This window comes from Scardinius erythrophthalmus (assembly GCF_964197995.2).
Source record: "Scardinius erythrophthalmus genome assembly, chromosome: 21".
Classification (NCBI taxonomy): Eukaryota; Metazoa; Chordata; class Actinopteri; order Cypriniformes; family Leuciscidae; genus Scardinius; species Scardinius erythrophthalmus.
Window position 1 is genome coordinate 30,170,535 of NC_138241.1, and position 19,458 is coordinate 30,189,992.

Sequence of the window (19,458 nt, forward strand, 5' to 3'; positions counted from 1 at the left end):
TTACAATTCCCCCCTTAATAAGGACACAAATTGTTCCCTTAAAGACTCAATAGGTATTGTACTTTAAAGTGCATGCGTTTTAACTGGAGCCTCAGGCAAGGTGCCACAGAGGACAGAGAGACAGAGAGAGAGAGAGAGAGAGAGAGAGAGAGAGAGAGAGAGAGAGAGAGAGAGAGAGAGAGAGAGAGAGAGAGAGAGAGAGAGAGAGAGAGAGAGAGAGAGAGAGAGAGAGAGAGAGAGAGAGAGAGAGAGAGAGAGAGAGAGAGAGAGAGAGAGAGAGAGAGAGAGAGATCACATTAAGTCACCATTCCTTCCGTATGGCAACTGCACCTTAGGGGCAGTTATCACCTAGTGAACAATGGAAAGACACTTCGAATAACCAAACCTGATACAGTCTGATACAAAACCAGGAAGTGCAGATAAACAACTCTAAGATGATGTGCTTTGGAGTCTTTTTTTTCCAGGTGCATTACTGTATGGTGCGTCTATATGACTGATAATATAATGGCATGCTTTCAGTCTCACCCACTTGCTCAACATGGCCGGCCTATACTGTGCATCCCATTACTGACACCATGCCTGGAAGACCTGCCGTCCACCGTCAGCTGCACGGGGATAACGTTTCAGCCTCTTAATGCTACTAATAAGCACGTTCCCCTTGCAACAGAGTGTCAATACCCATCCACAAAGTCACCCTCCAGACTCTCCTTCTACAAGGAAACACAATTATCCCCAGCGCCATTTTCATGTCTTTTTGGAAACGGGATATGGTGAGATATCACTTGGCAAAACATGCTCATTCCCAATGGCACACAAGTTGTCATCAACCACTGAACTGATTAGGGAAACACTGACGCTGCGAAATAACCGGTTTTACTTATACATCATATCCCAGAGACGACAACAAGGCTTAATCAAGGCTTCCCAACAGCTAGTGATATAAACACAGGCCTGATTGTGTTTTAACAACCTCCATCCGAAGAGGATGAGCTACAGTGTCAGTTTCAGATAGGCTCTGCTTTGCTGGAACGCTTGTACATGTAGGTAATTAAATGATAATGAAGACTGGTGACTTCACAGACACCATTAACCCTTTTCACTTAAATAAATAAAAAGTTCAACACAGTCTCATCCGAACGAGAAGGAACACGTAATTATTTCATAATGTCAACCATTTAAAAACAAAAACACCCCACAGCCAAGGTTGTTGACAAACTAACAGGGCGACAAACCATCTAATCTGTATTTTAAGTCATTCCCAGACAGATATCTTAGTCAGTAGGTACTAATAGGGATTAAACCGTATTGGGTGCTTGAATCCATGCAGGCCTCATGTGGTTAATTATAACTCACTGGATATTGTCTCCTCAAATCCCACTTGAAGCAGCCAAAATGAAGCTTTGGGTAACCAGTCCGTTTTTATGTCTCCAGAGAAGCAAATAACACTTTTCCATTTACATTGGACTGAAGCCAATCCGTCAAAGATGGACACGCAGAAGATAAGCCACACTTTTGTTGCAATCACACACACAGAGTCCATTTTGAGTGCCTAATGGAAGCCATCACATTACTACTAAATTGAATGGATGTGAAGAATAAAAAATAAAAACTATACTTCATACTGCACAATTGCAAGCAACAGGTCTGGATTGTTTTCCTACGAAAATCAAACACTAAAATGTGTTTGTAGCTGAGGATGGCTGTTTAGTGAAAGATAATCTGTGTCCCTACATGACCGTGTGCTACATTATAAACGTGCTGGCTTGCTTTTAATTGTATTGGCCATAATGAATCAAATAGCATATATTTTTAAAACCACTAAGAAAAGTAGTCTAACAAATACACCTACACGTTCATATATGGCTTTCAAGGCAGTGTATGAATAAATGCTGTCTAATATTAACTTCATTTTGCCTTCATCTTGAGTCTCAACGTCTTGTTTACAGAGTGAATCTAGTAACAGTTCAAATGGATTACCAGGTTACTGATTGCAATCACATCTGCATAAATCACTAATTCTTGATTCAGATCAAAACTTGTTTATGCTTTGAATCTTCATCATTTTTATCCATCAACACATGAAGCAAAAGTATAAAACAAAATTCTACATCATTCAAAACAAAACCATGACCCAAAACACGATTGCTCCATTTTTACTGAAAGCTTATACATCTAAATAATGTGATTTGCGAAGGAAAATATGAGGCCTACTGTATACGAAAGACTCAAGTTTGCTGACAAAATTACATGAATTCAATTTCACCACGGTCTTTTATACAATAAATACTGAGATGTTTGGGCTTTGTGCATCATTCTGAGTAGTTTATTCAGAATGACTGCTGCTTGCTGCAATATTGTCATGCAGATCCAGTGTATTCCCAACAATGAATCACTTCTATCAAGGCCAATCCACTGCCATAAATGTCATTTAGTTATAAAGATACGCAGAGAATATGATCATTTAATTCCAGCTAATGGTGCTTTTCATGGAGAGGGAAAGGGGCTTGAGATGCATTACCTTGCTTTTGATGTTGCAATGGCAGCAGACAGTCCACAGGTACTTGAGGGTCCTCCACAGGAGGATGATGAAGAGACCCCCGAAGAACGTCACCATGGATGAGGCGAGGAAAGCCCACCACATGCGCTGACCATTGTTGTCACAGGGTACGTCTGGTGAGAATGGAATGATCACGTCCATCTTCGATATAGAGACAGAAGAGTCCGGATTTTTATTAAAATTGTAATTATTACTCATTCTAGAGCTGCTGCTGCCATGGGATCCGTTGCCATCTGCCACTAGCATTGAGAAGAAGCTTTGGACAGCTCCTGCCAGCGCCCCCAACCCCAGCCATCAGCCATATTGCTTCAAATATCCCTCTCCTTTCTTCTCTCTGTTTTTCTATCCACGTCTGCTCAGTGTAAATAATATTTTTGTGTGAGAAATACAGCAGCTTGGAGAGCGTGAGGAGAAATCGCGCGTCCGTTCCCCTCAGCGCGAGACATTTAAATCCGCATTAATGACGACTTCGTATTTTCATTTTGAAGGGTTTTCCTCGTCTTTTTCCATATCTTCTAAATAAAATGGAGTCTAAACCCAATATTCGTGTAGTCTCTGCTGTTATCAGTGAGAAAGCAGTGGATTCTTTAGAGAAAAACGGACAAGCGACTGTCTCTTCAGGCGGCTCGTGTACGTCCAAGCTCTCTGTTGTCCATCCAGTGACAGGGTCGCCTCAGTGGTGTCTAATCGATATTTCGCTCATAAACGACAACTTAATCAATGTCTCCAAAGCTACCCAGCTGGGAATCAAGCTGCTCTTTGTAGTCTTGCGAGGCTAGGTGGAAGAACCCGTTCAAACATCGGCGTTTCGGCGACTATTCCGCTCTCAATGACACGTCGATGTCCCCATTCACTTTCCTCAGCTGATCCAGGCAGTCCGTCAGACTCAGATCTGATCCACAGATTGTTGGGGAGATTTACAGGTAGGAGGGCGGAGCCAGCCCGTTATAATAAAGATGATAGGAAATATTTTTTTTTATTAAACGTACAACAACAGGTAACATTAGCAAAAATCTTCATAACTATAACTAAGAAGGAAACAATTAGGAAAATAAATACCACACACAGATTAATATAAAACATTTAGGCTAATATTTTACACCAGGCATACTTTTTCCATTCTTGATTTGTTTAAGAGGCTGTATTAAAGAGATGTGCTTACAAAAAGCCTTATAAGATGGATATTATCACACTTTGCAATCGTGCTGGGTAATGAATATCAGCAGGGCTGTCTGTATCACATAACACTCTTGCTAGTGTGAAATCACTTAACTATATAACACTTCTATAAACATTATAGTTTATAATAGTGAGTGAATATATATTTAATTTAACGTACCATCAGATAAAACGTCCCATTTATTTGTATATTTTTCTTCGCATCAAAGATGTGCGTGTTTCCAACGCGCTGTCTGCAAACCGGTCTGGAATCCCATATGAGTGGAGCGGAGCAAGAGATTCCGCTCCTAGGCTCAAATCGTTCTGTAATCACTTCGCTTAACATCCATTACGTGTTTTACATTAGCCGCTCCGACAAACTAGTGAGGGAAACCAACAATGTAAACATACTTTTGGAGCAACTGAACCTAGCGTTGGGACTTCCCAAAACTATACAATTCAGCGTACATTTGCAAAATGATTAATGGTAAAATTATATGGATTCATATTTTAGAGCTGCGGGGACGTATTTCCCGGGAAATTGCATAGGCTACTTTCATGCATGCTCGTTTATAATTACGCTATTCTGACTTTTTTCTCAGAATTCAGAATCGTGAGATAAATAAAGTCCAAATTGTGGGATATAAAATCGTAACTGCAAAGAAAGAAAAAAAAAAGGAGAGAAGCATAAACTCGAGTTAGCTATAAAGATATAGGCTACATGCAATTGTGAAAAAAAAAAAGTATAATTAACTTTTTTATTTTCAGTGGCAGAAACAAGCTTCCGTATGTTACGTTTGTAAATAAAGAAAAAAGTCTGGTTTTATGTTTTGACCGCCATGGGTCAACATACTGAGCTTTGACTTAACAATCAAAATCATAACTTTTAATATGAATTAATGCGTTTCTTGTCATATTTACAATAATAAGTGATGTCTTTAACAGTCATTGTTATAATTCCTTTGTTTTGTCTGAAAAAATATATGCAGTTTTTCCAGAATTTCTTGTGGGCTAGATCTTTAAATGAATTTATCTCGCTTTATTTGAGCATATAGCAAGATGGTCTCTGGTGTTTGTGAGAGGCATTTCAATCCTATAAGTTCAACAGCAGTGTGTCTTGTGGATTCAGGTGTCACATGATACGTCATTACACATCAGCCTGTTTATCCTTGTCTTTGTCTCAGTAATTTGGTAGTGGTTTCATCGTTGAGGTCTAAGCTGTTTCCTCAAAGGTCAAGGATAAGAGATAAGCTTAGTAAATTATTGGGAACCTGTAAAAATAGCTTGCCTTGTTTCAAGGTATAAATATTGATGGTAAAGTTTTACAAATAAATATTGGGTTTTGTTGTTGTTATTATAAGACATGTGACAAGCTAGACTTGCCTTTACTTCACAGGCTATGAAATGAGACCCTAAAACAAGTCATTTTCAGAATATAAACAAACATTACCGGAATGAGGTGTGAAGGAGATTTACTGACATCTATGATTTTTATGTTTGAGATTTACTGTCTGGGAGATGCTATTACTTGACCAAAATAGCAGCTGAAACATAATCTTCGTAAATAGTTGTCAGCTGGTGTACTGTATGCTGGTATATAGTCATATCACTTTTCCAAAATATTCTACATTTTTTAAATGGTTAAGTTTTAGGTTCAATGTCATCTTTTGTTGTTACACTTTTCAGATTGTCTGTTAAATACCATGACTTTACCCTATAGTGAGTATCGGTCCAGATGTACAATGAAGAGCTTTCCAACAAATATTGAGACATTAATTTGTTTTTAAAAAGACATGATGTATCAGTGGATAATGTTAACATGTCAATGTTATTGAGTTTTCATACAGTATCTGTTACTTCTCCTCCTACTGGACAACAGTGAAAGTGCAAGTTTAGTGTAAAAACAGCTTGGTGATTTGATATTTGTGCCTGCAGAAACATGGAAATGGTTTCTCAATAGCTTCCAGTTCCAGGGTTACCACATAACATCAAGACTGTTACGACACCCAACCTTGAGTATCACTAAATAGACAACACCCCCACCCCTGGGTGACATGGGGGGGGGAATAAATCATGTTACTAATGCCATCGAATAATTTCTTTCATTTTTCTCTGTTTGTGTGCATTCCATCCTTCTGTTCAGAGTTGAAACTCTACATTGTGTAGTGTGTTGGTGTCTTTTTAGAGGTTTTCCATCTCACAGCCCTCTGTCCTGGTAGGCCACCAGTTGGTAGGGCCTGGATCTTGCAGACCTGGCTTCAGTGGTGTTATTTATGGAGGGCAATAGGATCCACGATTGGTCGTCTTCCTGGAAAACGTGCCCAGCTGTCAGCTTAGAGGCCTAAAGAACCGGTTCCTGCAAGAGCCGCGTCAAAGAACGGCATCGCTGACAGATGCAAAGCTTAGTTGAGCAGGAGTATTATTCAGAAGGTGGAGGAAGAGGGTACACTTTCAGAAATGTAGCGTTCGCATGGTTGACCACATCGATCAGTTCTAGCACTAGTTCTCAAGTTCAGAAGAGAGGTCAGCAGCTGTCTGGAAACAGATACCCCAGCAGGAGACTCGACCCTTTCTAAAAGAAGAGGAAGGGGACTCGAAGGACGTGTTGCTTTCGGGGTGAAGCCGAAAAGGCATTCTTAGGGCTTCCCGTGGCCGAGCGTGTTTTCGGGAGGGAGCTGAGGACAAGTAGTCATCACGATCCAAATGAGGACACATGCTCGGGGGAGGAGCTTCAGTTCTCATGACTGAACTGCAATAATCAGCGCTGGCATGGCCGAGGGCATCTTCAGAGCTACACACCAACGCTACACGAATCTCTTGCTAAGGAAATGTGCTGTGGGACAGACCGTGACCTCTCTGTCAGGGGGATGTTTGCTAGGGCTTACCTGATGACTCTTCTTTCTTGTTTAAACGCCAGCTGAAAACAAAGAGGAATGTGTCTAGAAGCGCATTATTATTCAATGCCTCTTTAAAGCAGCCTTTTATGATAAAAAAAGTCTTTGGATACAGTTTTTCTCAAGCTTGTTTCACAAACAATTAATGTGCAAGTGGCAGCCTTTGCTGCAAATATGTAAATACGTGAATTAATGCAATGCATATGCTTCATTATAGTAAGCCCTTCAGATGTGAAGTTTTGAAATATTGGATCCTAATGGACAATTAAGACCAAACGATTTAAATAGGTAAAATGACAAAGAACAGTTCACACATACACACATACAAAAACAGGAAGTTATATATTTTTGAAATATTCTGCACCATTTTACAGTAAGGTTCATATTGTCAATATTAATGCATTATGAACTTTAAGAATTTATGAAGATAACAATGTTGATTTCATAAACATACATTTGTTTATTATACATTAATGCTAACTTTCTTGAAATGTTAAAAATGTGTATGTGGAAATCTATCTATCTTCCATCTATCTATCATCCATCCATTCATCTATCTATCAATCATCCATCCATCCATCTATCATTCATTCAAACATTTATCAATCATCCATCCATCCGTCTATATCTATATCATCTATACATCTGTTTACATATATGTCCATATCTGTCTCCTATGTCATCTATCTGTTTATCTACATCGGTCCACATTTCCATCTGTATCTGCGTCTGTCTGTCTAACATTCATCCATCCATCTACCATGTATCCATCTATCAATCATTCATCCATCCATCCATATCTATATCATCTATCTACCTATCATTCGTTCAAACATTTATCAATCAATCAATCATCCATCCATCAATCATCCATCCATCCGTCTATATCTATATCATCTATACATCTGTTTACATATATGTCTCCTATGTCATCTATCTGTTTATCTACATCGGTCCGCATTTCCATCTGTATCTGCGTCTGTCTGTTTGTCTATCATTCATCCATCCATCTACCATGTATCCATCTATCAATCATTCATCCATCCATCCATCCATATATATCATCTATACATCTTTTTACATATATGTCCATATCTGTCTCCTATGTCTATCATCTATCTGTTTATCTACATCAGTCTACATTTCCATCTGCATCTGGCATGTGTCTATCTTTCTGTCTGTCTCTCTATACTAGAATCAAGAGAACTTCAGAAAGACATGCATTTTACAGTACTGTACCCAAAAATCCCATCACATCATACAGAATCAGGTTTAACAGCAACTCTTCCACCCCGAACTGCAGCTGACAGCTGTACAGACGCAGGTATTGTTTGAGAGCTCACCTTAGTTCCAGTAATTAACACCACATCTTCCCCATGGTTAGACGCAGTGCATCAGCTTCAAGGAGGAGCAACAAATAAGACAGCTCCACACTCAATTACAGCACACGTCAATCTGCCGGCGCTGTATAACACCCTTAATATGATGGAGATCTCAGCCCGCAGTCAGATGAACGCGTCTTTCAATCAAACACACACCATCTTCATTCATTTAATCACATTGTGCGGTACAGAAAACAACTTTTATTCTCGCATTGATGACGTTTTCATACAAATCACATTCTTTTAGAATAAAATAAATCCTGATGGAAACAGTACCTGTGTTCTAATCGTCCTAAATACTCGGTGGTGACGAATCCCTCGTGTAAAACCATACGCTAGCTATTCAGAAAAATAGTTAGACGTTAGATTCACTTTGACAAAATGCCTAATTTCAACCCAATGGACTGATATCTTGCTTCGAAAAAGAAAACTGTGCAATAAGAAATCCCTTTTTATGCGGCGTTTCTCTTTTTCTTTGAAAAAGGCAGTTAATGAAATGTATGGAACAGGAGTGATACACATGAATATTATTTTACAGTAAAAATTATAGTACCTATTTCCATTCTACTGGAAACCTACGAACAGTCATTTGTTTAGGGTTCAGAACATTGGAAGTGCAAAACAGAAAAACAAAGAAAGTACATGTTTTTGGCACAACATTAATGGGGCTACTGGTCTGCGTGAGACAACATGCCTCTTGAATAAAAATAAAACAAATTAAATAGCAATGAAAAGCCACTAACATTTAAACAGATTTAAGAAAACAATTTCAGGTTTACCCTGCAACCTTTCTTTCTGTGATGCTTTTTTTTAGTGTGTAGTACATATAAAAGTGACTGACAAACATACGCAAACAGAAACGTGTGCATTCGCTCTCTCGCACGCACGCGAACATGCTAATATTTGCTAAGACGTGACCGCTCCGTCACACTCCCCTAGGCCTATAGCCTAGTAAAAATACAGTAAATATATTTCTATATATTTCGATGAAATTGCATACATACGCATACGTGTACAAGTGTTACGTGGGATATTCTCTTTAAATATAAGCTCTGCTATGAGAATGCTCCGAGATCTCATAGTACACAGTGGTCTGTCTAGCCCTGGAGTGCAATCTGAGAAGTTTTACTGTTTAAATACCAGGCTTTCACCTCATGCCATTGTCATACGCTCAGTAGATCTCCAAAGGCACTTCCATTTGGCCCGTAGAAACCGCTTAGTTGCTGTCTTGTCTCAGCTTGATAGATAAGCACTACGATTCAAAGCAACGCTCACTCACATCTACACAACAAACTTGGCCACAAATGACTCTTAAAGCACTAGACGAGGATTCAGTCCTTGAGCTGATATGTGGGACGTGGGAGGGTGTCGCGCATACGTTTTGGTACAGGGCTGCGTATGGGCGGCCGGGGGGTGGGGGGGATATTCACTGACTGATTGCTCTGTAAACGAGTGTCTTAAATGCAGCATTGCTAAAACTTTACATGTACGTCAGGAAGACCAATGGAAACGAACAAATACTTCAGTGCTATCATCCTGCTCGCTCGCGCGCGCACACACACACACACACACACACACACACACACACACACACACACACACACACACACACACACACACACACACACACACACAACATATATACAAATAAGAGTTACAATTAATAACATAATAAAAATTAATATTGACACAAAAAAAAAAAAAAATCACTATTTCAACATGACGCTCGTAACGTTAGTGTACCTTTGAGTGTGTAGTGTATAAAGTCTAGTGTTTGTAAGTGTCAGAGCCCTACGGAGAGCCCAGCGGCGTCCACAGAACTTTGCTCTGTTCCTGATCCACAATAGTCACGATCTGAGTGCAAATGTAAGGGAAGGTGCCTCCTTGAACGATACCTGCCAGGAAACATACAAAAACAGTGATTCATTCAGTTTTTTTTTTTTCAATACTAGTCAAATATTTGGACTTACCTAATCATTAGCTATTATTATTATTACCCACATTATAAAAATAAAAAAAAACTCAACTGGAGTATGGGACCCCATCCCTAAAATAAAAAGGTGATGTAAAACCCATTTTATACTTATGAGAAAGATACTGAGTAATATTATAAAGACAACATGTTTCTGAAATTAATTAACTGGCCTTTGTATTGTCCTGTAAGTTCACAGTGCAACTGAAAATAACAAAATTCTATTTGTTTTTCACAAAACTACACTGCAATTTTTTTTAAGTCCCTTATGATTACCAATGCAATTTTTTTCGTGATCAAAAGAACAGTAAAATAACTTTTCTATTTGAATATTTTTTAAAATGTAATTTATTCCCTGTTATGTGTCATGTGATCCTTCAGAAATCATTCTAAGATGCTGATTTTCTGCTTAAGAAACATTTCTTCTTCTATTATTATTATTATTATTAGCACAGTTGTGCTGCTTTATTTTTTGTGGAAAGTACTATTTGGTTAATGTAAAAACAAACAAACCTGTGAAAAATTTGCTATACTCCTGCTCTATCTTCTGTGCAACCTCAAACTGCTCCTTGGAATGTTTTTGAGAGACTTTATCCCGCAGATAAACCGGATCTTTTTGCTCTCTACACGGGGAAACAGAAACAGTCATTCACACTTCACACATAATGACATTACAAGATTAAACTGGCACAATGACATTGTTCTTTTGAGACAAACGTGGTTTAAGCAGCAACATTTTGAACAGGTGATTGTACATAATAATAAAAACACGTGTAAAATGAAGACATCAGCTGTTTATCACTAAGACTCCCTTGAGAAGAAGATTCCTGCAGGGCAAAACAACTAAACACCGAACATGTACACACACTGCTGTGACAGGTGTCGTCTCGTCTGTGTGTGTTAGGGATGGGCAATAAAGGTAAAGTAAAATAAAACAAAATAAAATAGTTTTCTAGTTTAAAAAAAAAGTCTATTTTTTTTTTTTTGGTATTATTATTATTATTATTAATTTTATTTTATTTTTATATATAAGGGAAGAACAAAACCCTAAGGTTAAGGTATTTATCTGACAAAATTATTTGGCAAAAAAGGCAAACTAAGTTTTATTTTACTATGCAAAAAAAGTATATAGAAAAACAAAGTTCACAGGAGGAGCACACATTCAATACAACATAATTTCATTGGTTCTCTCTTTTTTTTTTTTTTTTGCATATGTTCATAATTTCTTTGTACGACAGCCTGGTCAAGAAAACAATTTGGCATGTTTCATTAAGTTATCACAGATACCCGGTAAAACAATTGACTCCAAACACAACTACGCAATATGCTTACAAAATCTTAAAAAAGAAAAAAAGAAAAAAAAAAATTTATATATACATACATAAATACATGCATACATTTCTGAAGTCTCTGTGTGGCATTTTTTACATTTGAAAAGTTTTAGCATGGGGGAATTTCATTAAAAAACACAATATTTAATTGTTCCTTCATTTTATACTGGCACAGAATCATGGCAAATATATCATGAATATGTGTGAGTTTTCATAGAAAGCAAGAGCCTCTTAAGTCATTGTACATGACGTGATGTCACGATCTTGAGTATTAATAATTAACTCGGGATGCCTTTATATTAAGTAGGTGCTAGTCATCAGGTCAAAGACTGCATTAATCCCCATAGTGATCGAGTGCAGGCTTGCTTTTCTAATCCTTCTGGGAAATCACCAATTTAAAAAGCCTCTGTTGGGACGACTTTGCACTATTAGTGCTCTGACAACTTTGCACAGAAAAGACCTTAAGGCACAGTTATGCAGCACTATCAGGAGAATAAAGCAGGGATTTATTGCTCTTTTAAGTCTCACACCCCTAGAGAGCTATCAGTACAGTATGCTGTGAACCCGTGATATGCATATTAAGGGTCTAGAGTCGGCTTTAATTTTGCCTGTCTGATAAACCGGGCCCGGGATCTCACAAAGCGGTCTTCAGAGGACAACCTTGAGCATAAGCAAAAGAGAGAGACACAGACAGAAAGAGTGAAGCGGCTACCTACACTGTCATATATCTTGTCCTATTTCTGTGTAACATTATGGTAAAAATGAGCCAAGATATTCATCCATTTAACAGCAGTTCTTCCAAGTCAAATGCAGCCTACACAGTAAAACTGCTTCTCATTTCCCAAATGTCTCTGGGGCCCTGAGGGAGAGAGCGCAAAGGAAACTTCTTGGTGTAAAAATGTGCCAGGAGGGCCTTAAACAGAGACTGTGTGTGTGTTTTTGGAAGGGTCTGCAAGGACACCCAAGAGCTCAGCTGGCTCTTTAACTCGCTGAAATATTCGAGAAGTACGTGTGAAGAGGGATGTGGACACTTACTTTATCTGCTTTGCGTTTTTGTAGCGAATGAAAATGACGATTGGGTAAATGTGAACGCTGTGAAGCCGTTCGATAGCGTGAGGTGCAATGTCAAGCAAACAGTGACAGTCCTACGAGAGAGAACGACATAGCACAGAACAGGTCTGAGTCATGTTACACACATACAGCATGAGCGACTGCAAACAGAAACAAGCTTACAGTCACTGACAGCAATCCTGCAAGAACAACCAAGTAACATGAACCTCATCTCTTGATGTTAATCTACTTATTTATCAGATTGTGGTGGTATTATTTCAATTTAACATTACAAACAAATTGACTGAGATGTAGTCAGCAGAAACGTGGACAAACCTTTTCTGTGAACTCCTTGATCGAGGCAACGGTAGTCACATCAAAATGGCCACTCCTCCGCTTGTAGTCGATGAAAAGAAAGTCTTTCACCCCGCGCTCGATGGCCTGCTGAGAAGCCTTCATCACCTCTGGATGAGCAGAACAAACAAAGGTCAGCTCACTCATATTCAACAGCATGATTAAGGCTGAACCAATGACATTTATCCATTACTGACACTGACAGTACACTCCATTAATACGACCAGTTTTCATGATACCAAAACTATTAATTAAATAGTAATACCAGTGAAATTTTCTGTATCTAGGTATCAATGTAAAATGTAAACAACTGAACATACTCCTTTATATAGTTACAATATTACAAATTTAACCAAAAAAAAAAGGATTTTACTCTCAAAGGGATAGTTCACCCAAAAATTAAAGTTCTGTCATTAATTACACTGATGTCGTTCCAAACCTGTAAAACTTTCGTTCATCTCCGGAACAAGTGAAGATCTTATTGATGAAATCTGAGAGCTTTCTGTCCCTCCGTAGACATCTACGCAACTACCACTTTGATGCTTAAAAAAAGTTCATAAAGAGATTGTAAAACTAATCCATATCTATTGAGCGGTTTAGTCCTAATTTTCTGAAGAGACACGATCACTTTATATGATGAACAGATTGAATTTAGGCTTTTATCCACATATAAACATGCATCAACTCACATCAGTTGTGGTAAACAGAAGCTCGAGCATGTTCGCTTGAAGTGCGAGAACCAATGAGGTTCATTCTCGTGTTACGCAGCACGTTTGAGCATCCGCAAGAGGTTTGTTCTCGTGTCAAGCAAGTTCGGTTGAGCTTCTGATTATATGTTTGCTGGAAGTTGTGTGGATTGTCAATGGAGGGACAGAAAGCTCTCAGATTTCATAAAACACTTCATTTGTGTTCCGAAAATGAACAAAAGACTTGCAGGTTTGGAACGACATGAAGGTGAATAATTTGTTTTTGGGTGAACTATTCCTTTAAGTATTTTTCAATTAAGTGAACATTAACTATTCAATTAAAACGATTTGACATAGTACAGGTACTTTTTCCACAATTATTTTTAGAGCATTTGACACTAGTGCTGTTGTTTATAAATGACAACGCAGAGAAATACAGAGTCATCTCATTTACCTTTTTTTTATGCTTAAGGAAATTGGAAAATTTGCTTGGAGAGTTGATGTACAGTTTATCTTTAAAGTTATAACAAACAGTAGAAAACATTTGGTCTACTAAAATTCCTGAAACAGCTCAAGTTCTTTTCTCTCATTCTCTGAAAATGTTATGAGGATATGTGTATTTTAAGATTTTATAGCAATTATTAAAGTATTATATAATTACAAAGATCATTTTAACAGCATTCACATTGAAGTTAAAAACTAATCGACATGTACCAAGCACACATCTGCTGAATTTCCCTGGAGATTCCTTGACCAGCATGTCTTTAACTGGATCCACCAGCGGGCCGAGGATCAGCACTGGTCTGGGAGACATGCAGTCAATCTTCTGCACTCTCTGATAGGCCAGGCTCACACAGTCTGAGCACACACCCCAAAAAAAACAATACAGAATCAACATCAGTCTCATCAAAATGCTCAGTTCAGCTGCATTGCATTATGGGATACTGGAGAGTCTCACCCTCTAAGAATGGAATAGAGTCTGTGCTGATCGCGTCCAAGGCTACCACGTCTTTCCCATCTTTGGAGCTGCTGCGTTTGTGCTTCTGTTTCCTGCGGAAGAAGGATCTGCGCGCGGCTGCGGAGAGGGTCTTACTGGAGCCCGTCTCGTCCTTCAGTTCAGTCATACTGTGTCTGCGGTAGAACTCCTGATCCATCCTGCACCAGAACATAAGTTCAGGCTACACAACTGCCTTTCTGCAGTCCTCTGTACGTTTGGATTCAGTTGCATTACGTTGCTTTTAACTAGAGGTTGAATTAAATCAATACAAAGTTTATAAACATCTAGAGAGCTAGTAAGTGTACATAAAACATTATAATAACAGCGAATTATATGTATTCAAAATGGCTGATATTAAACACTAGCAATTTCTACCAATATTATAAAATATAAAATGATATAATTATAGCATTAAAAAATATAAAATAATATATTTAAAAACAATGTAATCAGCCAAGTGTGAATGGTTAATATCTTAAAATAAATAATCTTAAAATGGCCAAATAATGGCCAATTGGCATATACAGTACATAACACTTTACTTAAAGCCTTTATGTATAATGCATTATAAAAGTATTTTTAAAGCTTTAAGTATGCACCTTATAATGCATTGTTTTGTCTCATGAATAATTGTAACCACCGTTACGTTATGCCTTTGGAAAGTATAATGCATTAAAACCATAAAACATGACAAACAACAAATTTCAGATGTAACAAGGAATCTGCAAATATTATAATGCATTTGAACTTTGATTACAACTATTTATGTACAGATTTAATGCTTTATGACATACATTATGAATACCTCAATAATGCATTATACATAAAGACTTTAAGAGTTATCAAAATAACTTATTGCTATTTTAATATACTTAATGTCATTTATTCCTGTGATGGTAAAGCTGAATTCTCAGCATCATTACTCCAGTCTACAGTGTGACATGAACAACTTCTGAACAATCTAACTTTTAACTTCTTGATTCAACAAAACAAAAGACTGTGATGCTTTTTGACTTTGTTAGACATTTAAATTAGACTAACCGTGACTGATTCATCCTTTATAAGACACCATCATTTGATTGAGTCTAAGGATGGGACTCACATATATTTGCTAGGGATCTGCCCTCTTTGAATTTTTTGTGCATTTTCATCAAGCTGCCAGGCCATCCAGGTGCCAAAGTTGCCATTTGGTAGTGTGTCATCCACATAGAGGATGTCATCTTTCTTAAAAGAGAGGTCGAGCTCAGTCTCAGCCACTCGGTCATAAAGTGCTCTACAAGAGAGAGAGAGGAAATGAATAATTCAACAAGTGACAGCATTATACGTGAGGCAAAGACTGCGGTGCGGCATCTGCAAGAATGAGGTAATACGAGACAAATGAAAAGGGTGCGGGAGACAAAGAATAATAAGGGAAGGAAAGAACGAATGAAAAATTCAGGAAGAGGCCCGGACAGAACCGATCCTTCATTCCTGGGAGTAGCACGAAGCGGCTTTTAGCAGCCACTCATAACTCCTCGTTCCTTCTCATTCATGACATGCGGATTGACAAAGATTATTTACTGCGGGTGACATCATGGGAGCACATGCAGAAAAAGCGCCTGCAACAGCTGCGGGCCACAGAATTTCATTTGCAAAGACAAACACGGCTATTTCTGAACATCCCTCTTCCATTATTCTTTTTCCACCGCGCAGACACAATGCATCACTGTCTCGAACTGTCTAATTACCACGGCTACTATTATAGAACACAAATTATTGAGATTTGGTGATATAATCTTCACCGCCAGATACAATATCTCACCCTCCATCTTAAACATAATTAAAGAGATTAAAAGACACATATCTATATTTAGAGCAGCATGCACAAGGCTCAAACACTGGCATTTGGTTATAGGGAAATGGTAAGTGGCCATGTATGGTGATGTGTCAATGGCAGATGCGCAGACTGTTGTGTGAGACCTTAGTGTTTCCCATTAATTACCTAGACTCTTGCATCCCACCATAGTCTAATCTGTGCCGCCACAGTTTCACAATGAACCGAATATATTTTAAAAATTCTCACAACATAAAATATCTCCAACACTGTTTTGCACCATTGCTTTGGCAAAGTATCTGTAAAACGAACTAAAATTGCAAAAGATTGTGATTTAATTAATGAAATATAGTCTGTGTTTCAAAGCGAATTGCGCACTAATCCTATTGATCACGCGATCAGCTCCTAATCCGGTGTTTCTGCGATTCAGAACGGCTCAGTTCACAATGTAGTGAACTCCAATGAACGCAGCAAACCTCTCCGCATGTTTTGTGAGTTCACCGTACATTTGGGAACATAGAGGGCACCAGTTATGCATTGTTTTCACATTAGCACAGTTTCCAACACTTGGAAGATGATTACAGCATTTCACTAGATTTGTAATAATGAGACACTTTTGTAAACCTGTTTTCACAAAAACAGTAGCTTTCTGCCAAAATAACAGCTCAACTGCAGTTTCCGTCAAAATAAAAGCTCAAGGGTTTATCTCTTGCAAGTGTAGAAATTAGGACACAAGTATTGTAATTTTTGGCTTCTTAAAACACCAGTCTGAATGTAATATAGACACTAATATAGACACTATATCACAACTAAAAAGAAGGTTGAGTGAGTCCCCTTTAAACTTCAGTTCAATTAACTGACTATTTTCTTTGTTCAATTTGCACAATGAAAATGGGTTGGAGCTCTTATTTTTGAAGTGATATATTGAACTTTTTTTTTATTACCTGATATAGAATCCATCTCCAGGAGTGTCTTTCACCTGTTTGAACTCATCCAGACGATTCTGGACTCTGAAAGTCACTGTTTCCACAGGCTTCAGCATTTCCAGGTACGCCTCCTCCACCGTCTTATTCTTCATATTAACTGAGCCATACTGGATGAACAAAGAACGATAGAAAGGGTGAAATCGCATTTCGTTTAAATATCTGATTTCACGTCAAAAATATAACTGTACACTGTCAACTTCTTGAAGTTTTAGAACTTCTCTGGCCACTGTGCCTGAATTATAATGTACAAAATTATTTTAACATGGGTAAAAAAACAAAACAAAAAAACAAAAAAATACATGCATGCATAAATCTTAAGGTTTCCAGATCGATTTCCATTCCAGAACTAATATAAACATATAGAGAAACAAGATGTTGCTGACAGAGGTCTGAATATGTCCATGCCAAGAATGGGATATTACCAATTTCACACAATATATGAGAAAGCAAAGAAGTGGTCAATAAAAACAATAGTTAGGAATGCATCATATTGACATCTGAATTAGAGGAAAACAATACAGTCAGTGGATGAGGCTGGAATGCACCCTATAGCAAATAAAATGACATTACACAAACTCAAAATATTTTCATTTCATTCTATAACATAAAATACAAAAGTAATACCCCACTCATGCTTTTTACAAGCTTTTATGTATCTTGAAAAAGGTGGTTGCTAAAACGTGGGTAAATGGGACTACAGAGGCTGTCAGGAACATTTAAACATCACACCAAAACTCATCTACCCACTTGTCTGCTTTTAAGGCAGTGACAGACCAAACCTCAGCTCGCGTGGTGTGCATTTAGGACAAAACATTGTGCTTGAACACCCAGCAAAGACTACAGCCAATGACCAACTAGCAAATTATGTTTTGTACGTGCGTGAGAGGAATAACTGTCTACATCAGCAGGTGGCACTAGTCTATGTTCGTCAGTAAAAACGAAATAGTGGATATACAAATCGTAAAAGTGCTTGCTTACCATTTTAAATGTGAATCAGGTTGATCACTTTCTAGGCCATGTCGTTATGAAAATATTCACATATCGAAAACCTCAGGTAAGATGACAAAATTAGAACAGCCTTCTCTGTGTGCCCTCTGACTTCATGGTTTGCTTGCTTTCATCACTGAACTGAACAGCCAATCGGAGTTCTCTCTCTCACCAACTGATGCCGATTCAATATGCTCAATCAGCCAAAAAGCCGCCAACGGGGTCCAACTTGTGCTGACGGTAACGAACACACTGCAAAAACTGAATTGACAGACGCTCAACAGCGGCCTAACACTGATGTTGGTCTATCACAGCCTTGTTGCGTTTATACTCTCGCGCTTGCAAAATATTCAAACTTTCCAACTTGTAAAATTTAAATAAAGACTAAAAGTGTTGTCAGAAGCATAAAAGTTATCATGATAAACATCTTCATAATCAAACTTTTGTTGGTCAAAGAGCTTATTTTCCAAAAGCCAATGGAAAAATCTTATTGGCTTTTTGTTGAGGGTGAAATATATTATCACTGCAGCACTACATGGAGTAAAGAGTAATGATACATGTTCAGCTTTGGTTAAAAGTCTAACTGCACCAGTGCCTCTTGACTCTTGACTGTAACAGCAGCCAACAGGGCTGTTGCTAAAAGTGTATTAGTCCATTCGCAAAGCATCTATCACCCCCCCAAAAATTGTTTTTGTCTTACAAAGAACTGCTGTCTCACCCTTTCTGTTCACAGTAGTCCCCAAAAAGCTTTACACAGACAGAGAAGTTGCTCCATTTACCTCGAGCAGCATGTCCCCAGGCACGAGCCCATCTGCTCCTCTGGCAGGACTGTCCTCCTCCAGCCTCTCCACAAAGATCCCCTGCAGGTTTCCTCCGCACAACTGAACGCCCAGCTCCACCTGAGTCTTCCTCACCGTCACCAAGCGAGGCTCTGGAACCTTCTTGGAACTCTCTGAAGAAATTCTAAACATTCAAGAGAGATACAGAATCAGACTGGTGTTCATGTTGTGTAACCCTGGAGGCTCCAAAAGTGATTTGCTCCCTTTTAAGAAAAGATTTACCTAATATGTTGATTTTTTATTATCAATGTTGAAAACAGTTGTGCTGCGTAATATTTTTGTGGAAACAATGATCAATTTTTTGATTTATGATTTAACCATGATTTATTTTTCTGGATATTTTGATGAATAGAAAGTTAAAAAGAAAAGCATTTATTTGAAACTTGATAATAATTATAAAATGTCTTTACTGTCACTTTTAATAAAGTAAATGAAAAGTAATCTTAAAAACC

The 19,458-nt window shown here is 38.1% G+C and overlaps 2 protein-coding genes across 10 annotated transcripts in view; both read right to left on the reverse strand.

Moving 5' to 3' along the window:
- The window catches only part of kcnma1a (potassium large conductance calcium-activated channel, subfamily M, alpha member 1a), a 180,017-nt gene extending 176,034 nt beyond the window's left edge, over positions 1-3,983 (reverse strand). For all 4 annotated transcript variants that reach the window (XM_081351035.1, XM_081351034.1, XM_081351036.1 and 1 more), the window contains exons 1-2: positions 3,897-3,983; positions 2,519-3,449 (exon numbers count right to left, since the gene is read on the reverse strand). In XM_081351035.1, the coding sequence (XP_081207161.1) occupies positions 2,519-2,803 (285 nt within the window). In that variant the 5' untranslated portion in view covers positions 2,804-3,449; positions 3,897-3,983. The remainder of the gene's footprint in view (positions 1-2,518; positions 3,450-3,896) is intronic.
- A 4,186-nt stretch (positions 3,984-8,169) lies between these two features.
- Positions 8,170-19,458, reverse strand: part of dlg5a (discs, large homolog 5a) — a 64,884-nt gene continuing 53,595 nt past the window's right edge. For 5 of the 6 annotated variants that reach the window (XM_081351405.1, XM_081351404.1, XM_081351403.1 and 2 more), the window contains 9 exons: positions 18,947-19,130; positions 17,139-17,287; positions 15,484-15,654; positions 14,343-14,539; positions 14,099-14,242; positions 12,681-12,808; positions 12,330-12,439; positions 10,477-10,586; positions 8,170-9,886 (listed from right to left, as the gene is read on the reverse strand). In XM_081351405.1, coding sequence (XP_081207531.1) covers positions 9,783-9,886; positions 10,477-10,586; positions 12,330-12,439; positions 12,681-12,808; positions 14,099-14,242; positions 14,343-14,539; positions 15,484-15,654; positions 17,139-17,287; positions 18,947-19,130 — 1,297 coding nt within the window. In that variant the 3' untranslated portion in view covers positions 8,170-9,782. The remainder of the gene's footprint in view (positions 9,887-10,476; positions 10,587-12,329; positions 12,440-12,680; positions 12,809-14,098; positions 14,243-14,342; positions 14,540-15,483; positions 15,655-17,138; positions 17,288-18,946; positions 19,131-19,458) is intronic. The other variant, XR_014029094.1, reaches the window with a different exon arrangement.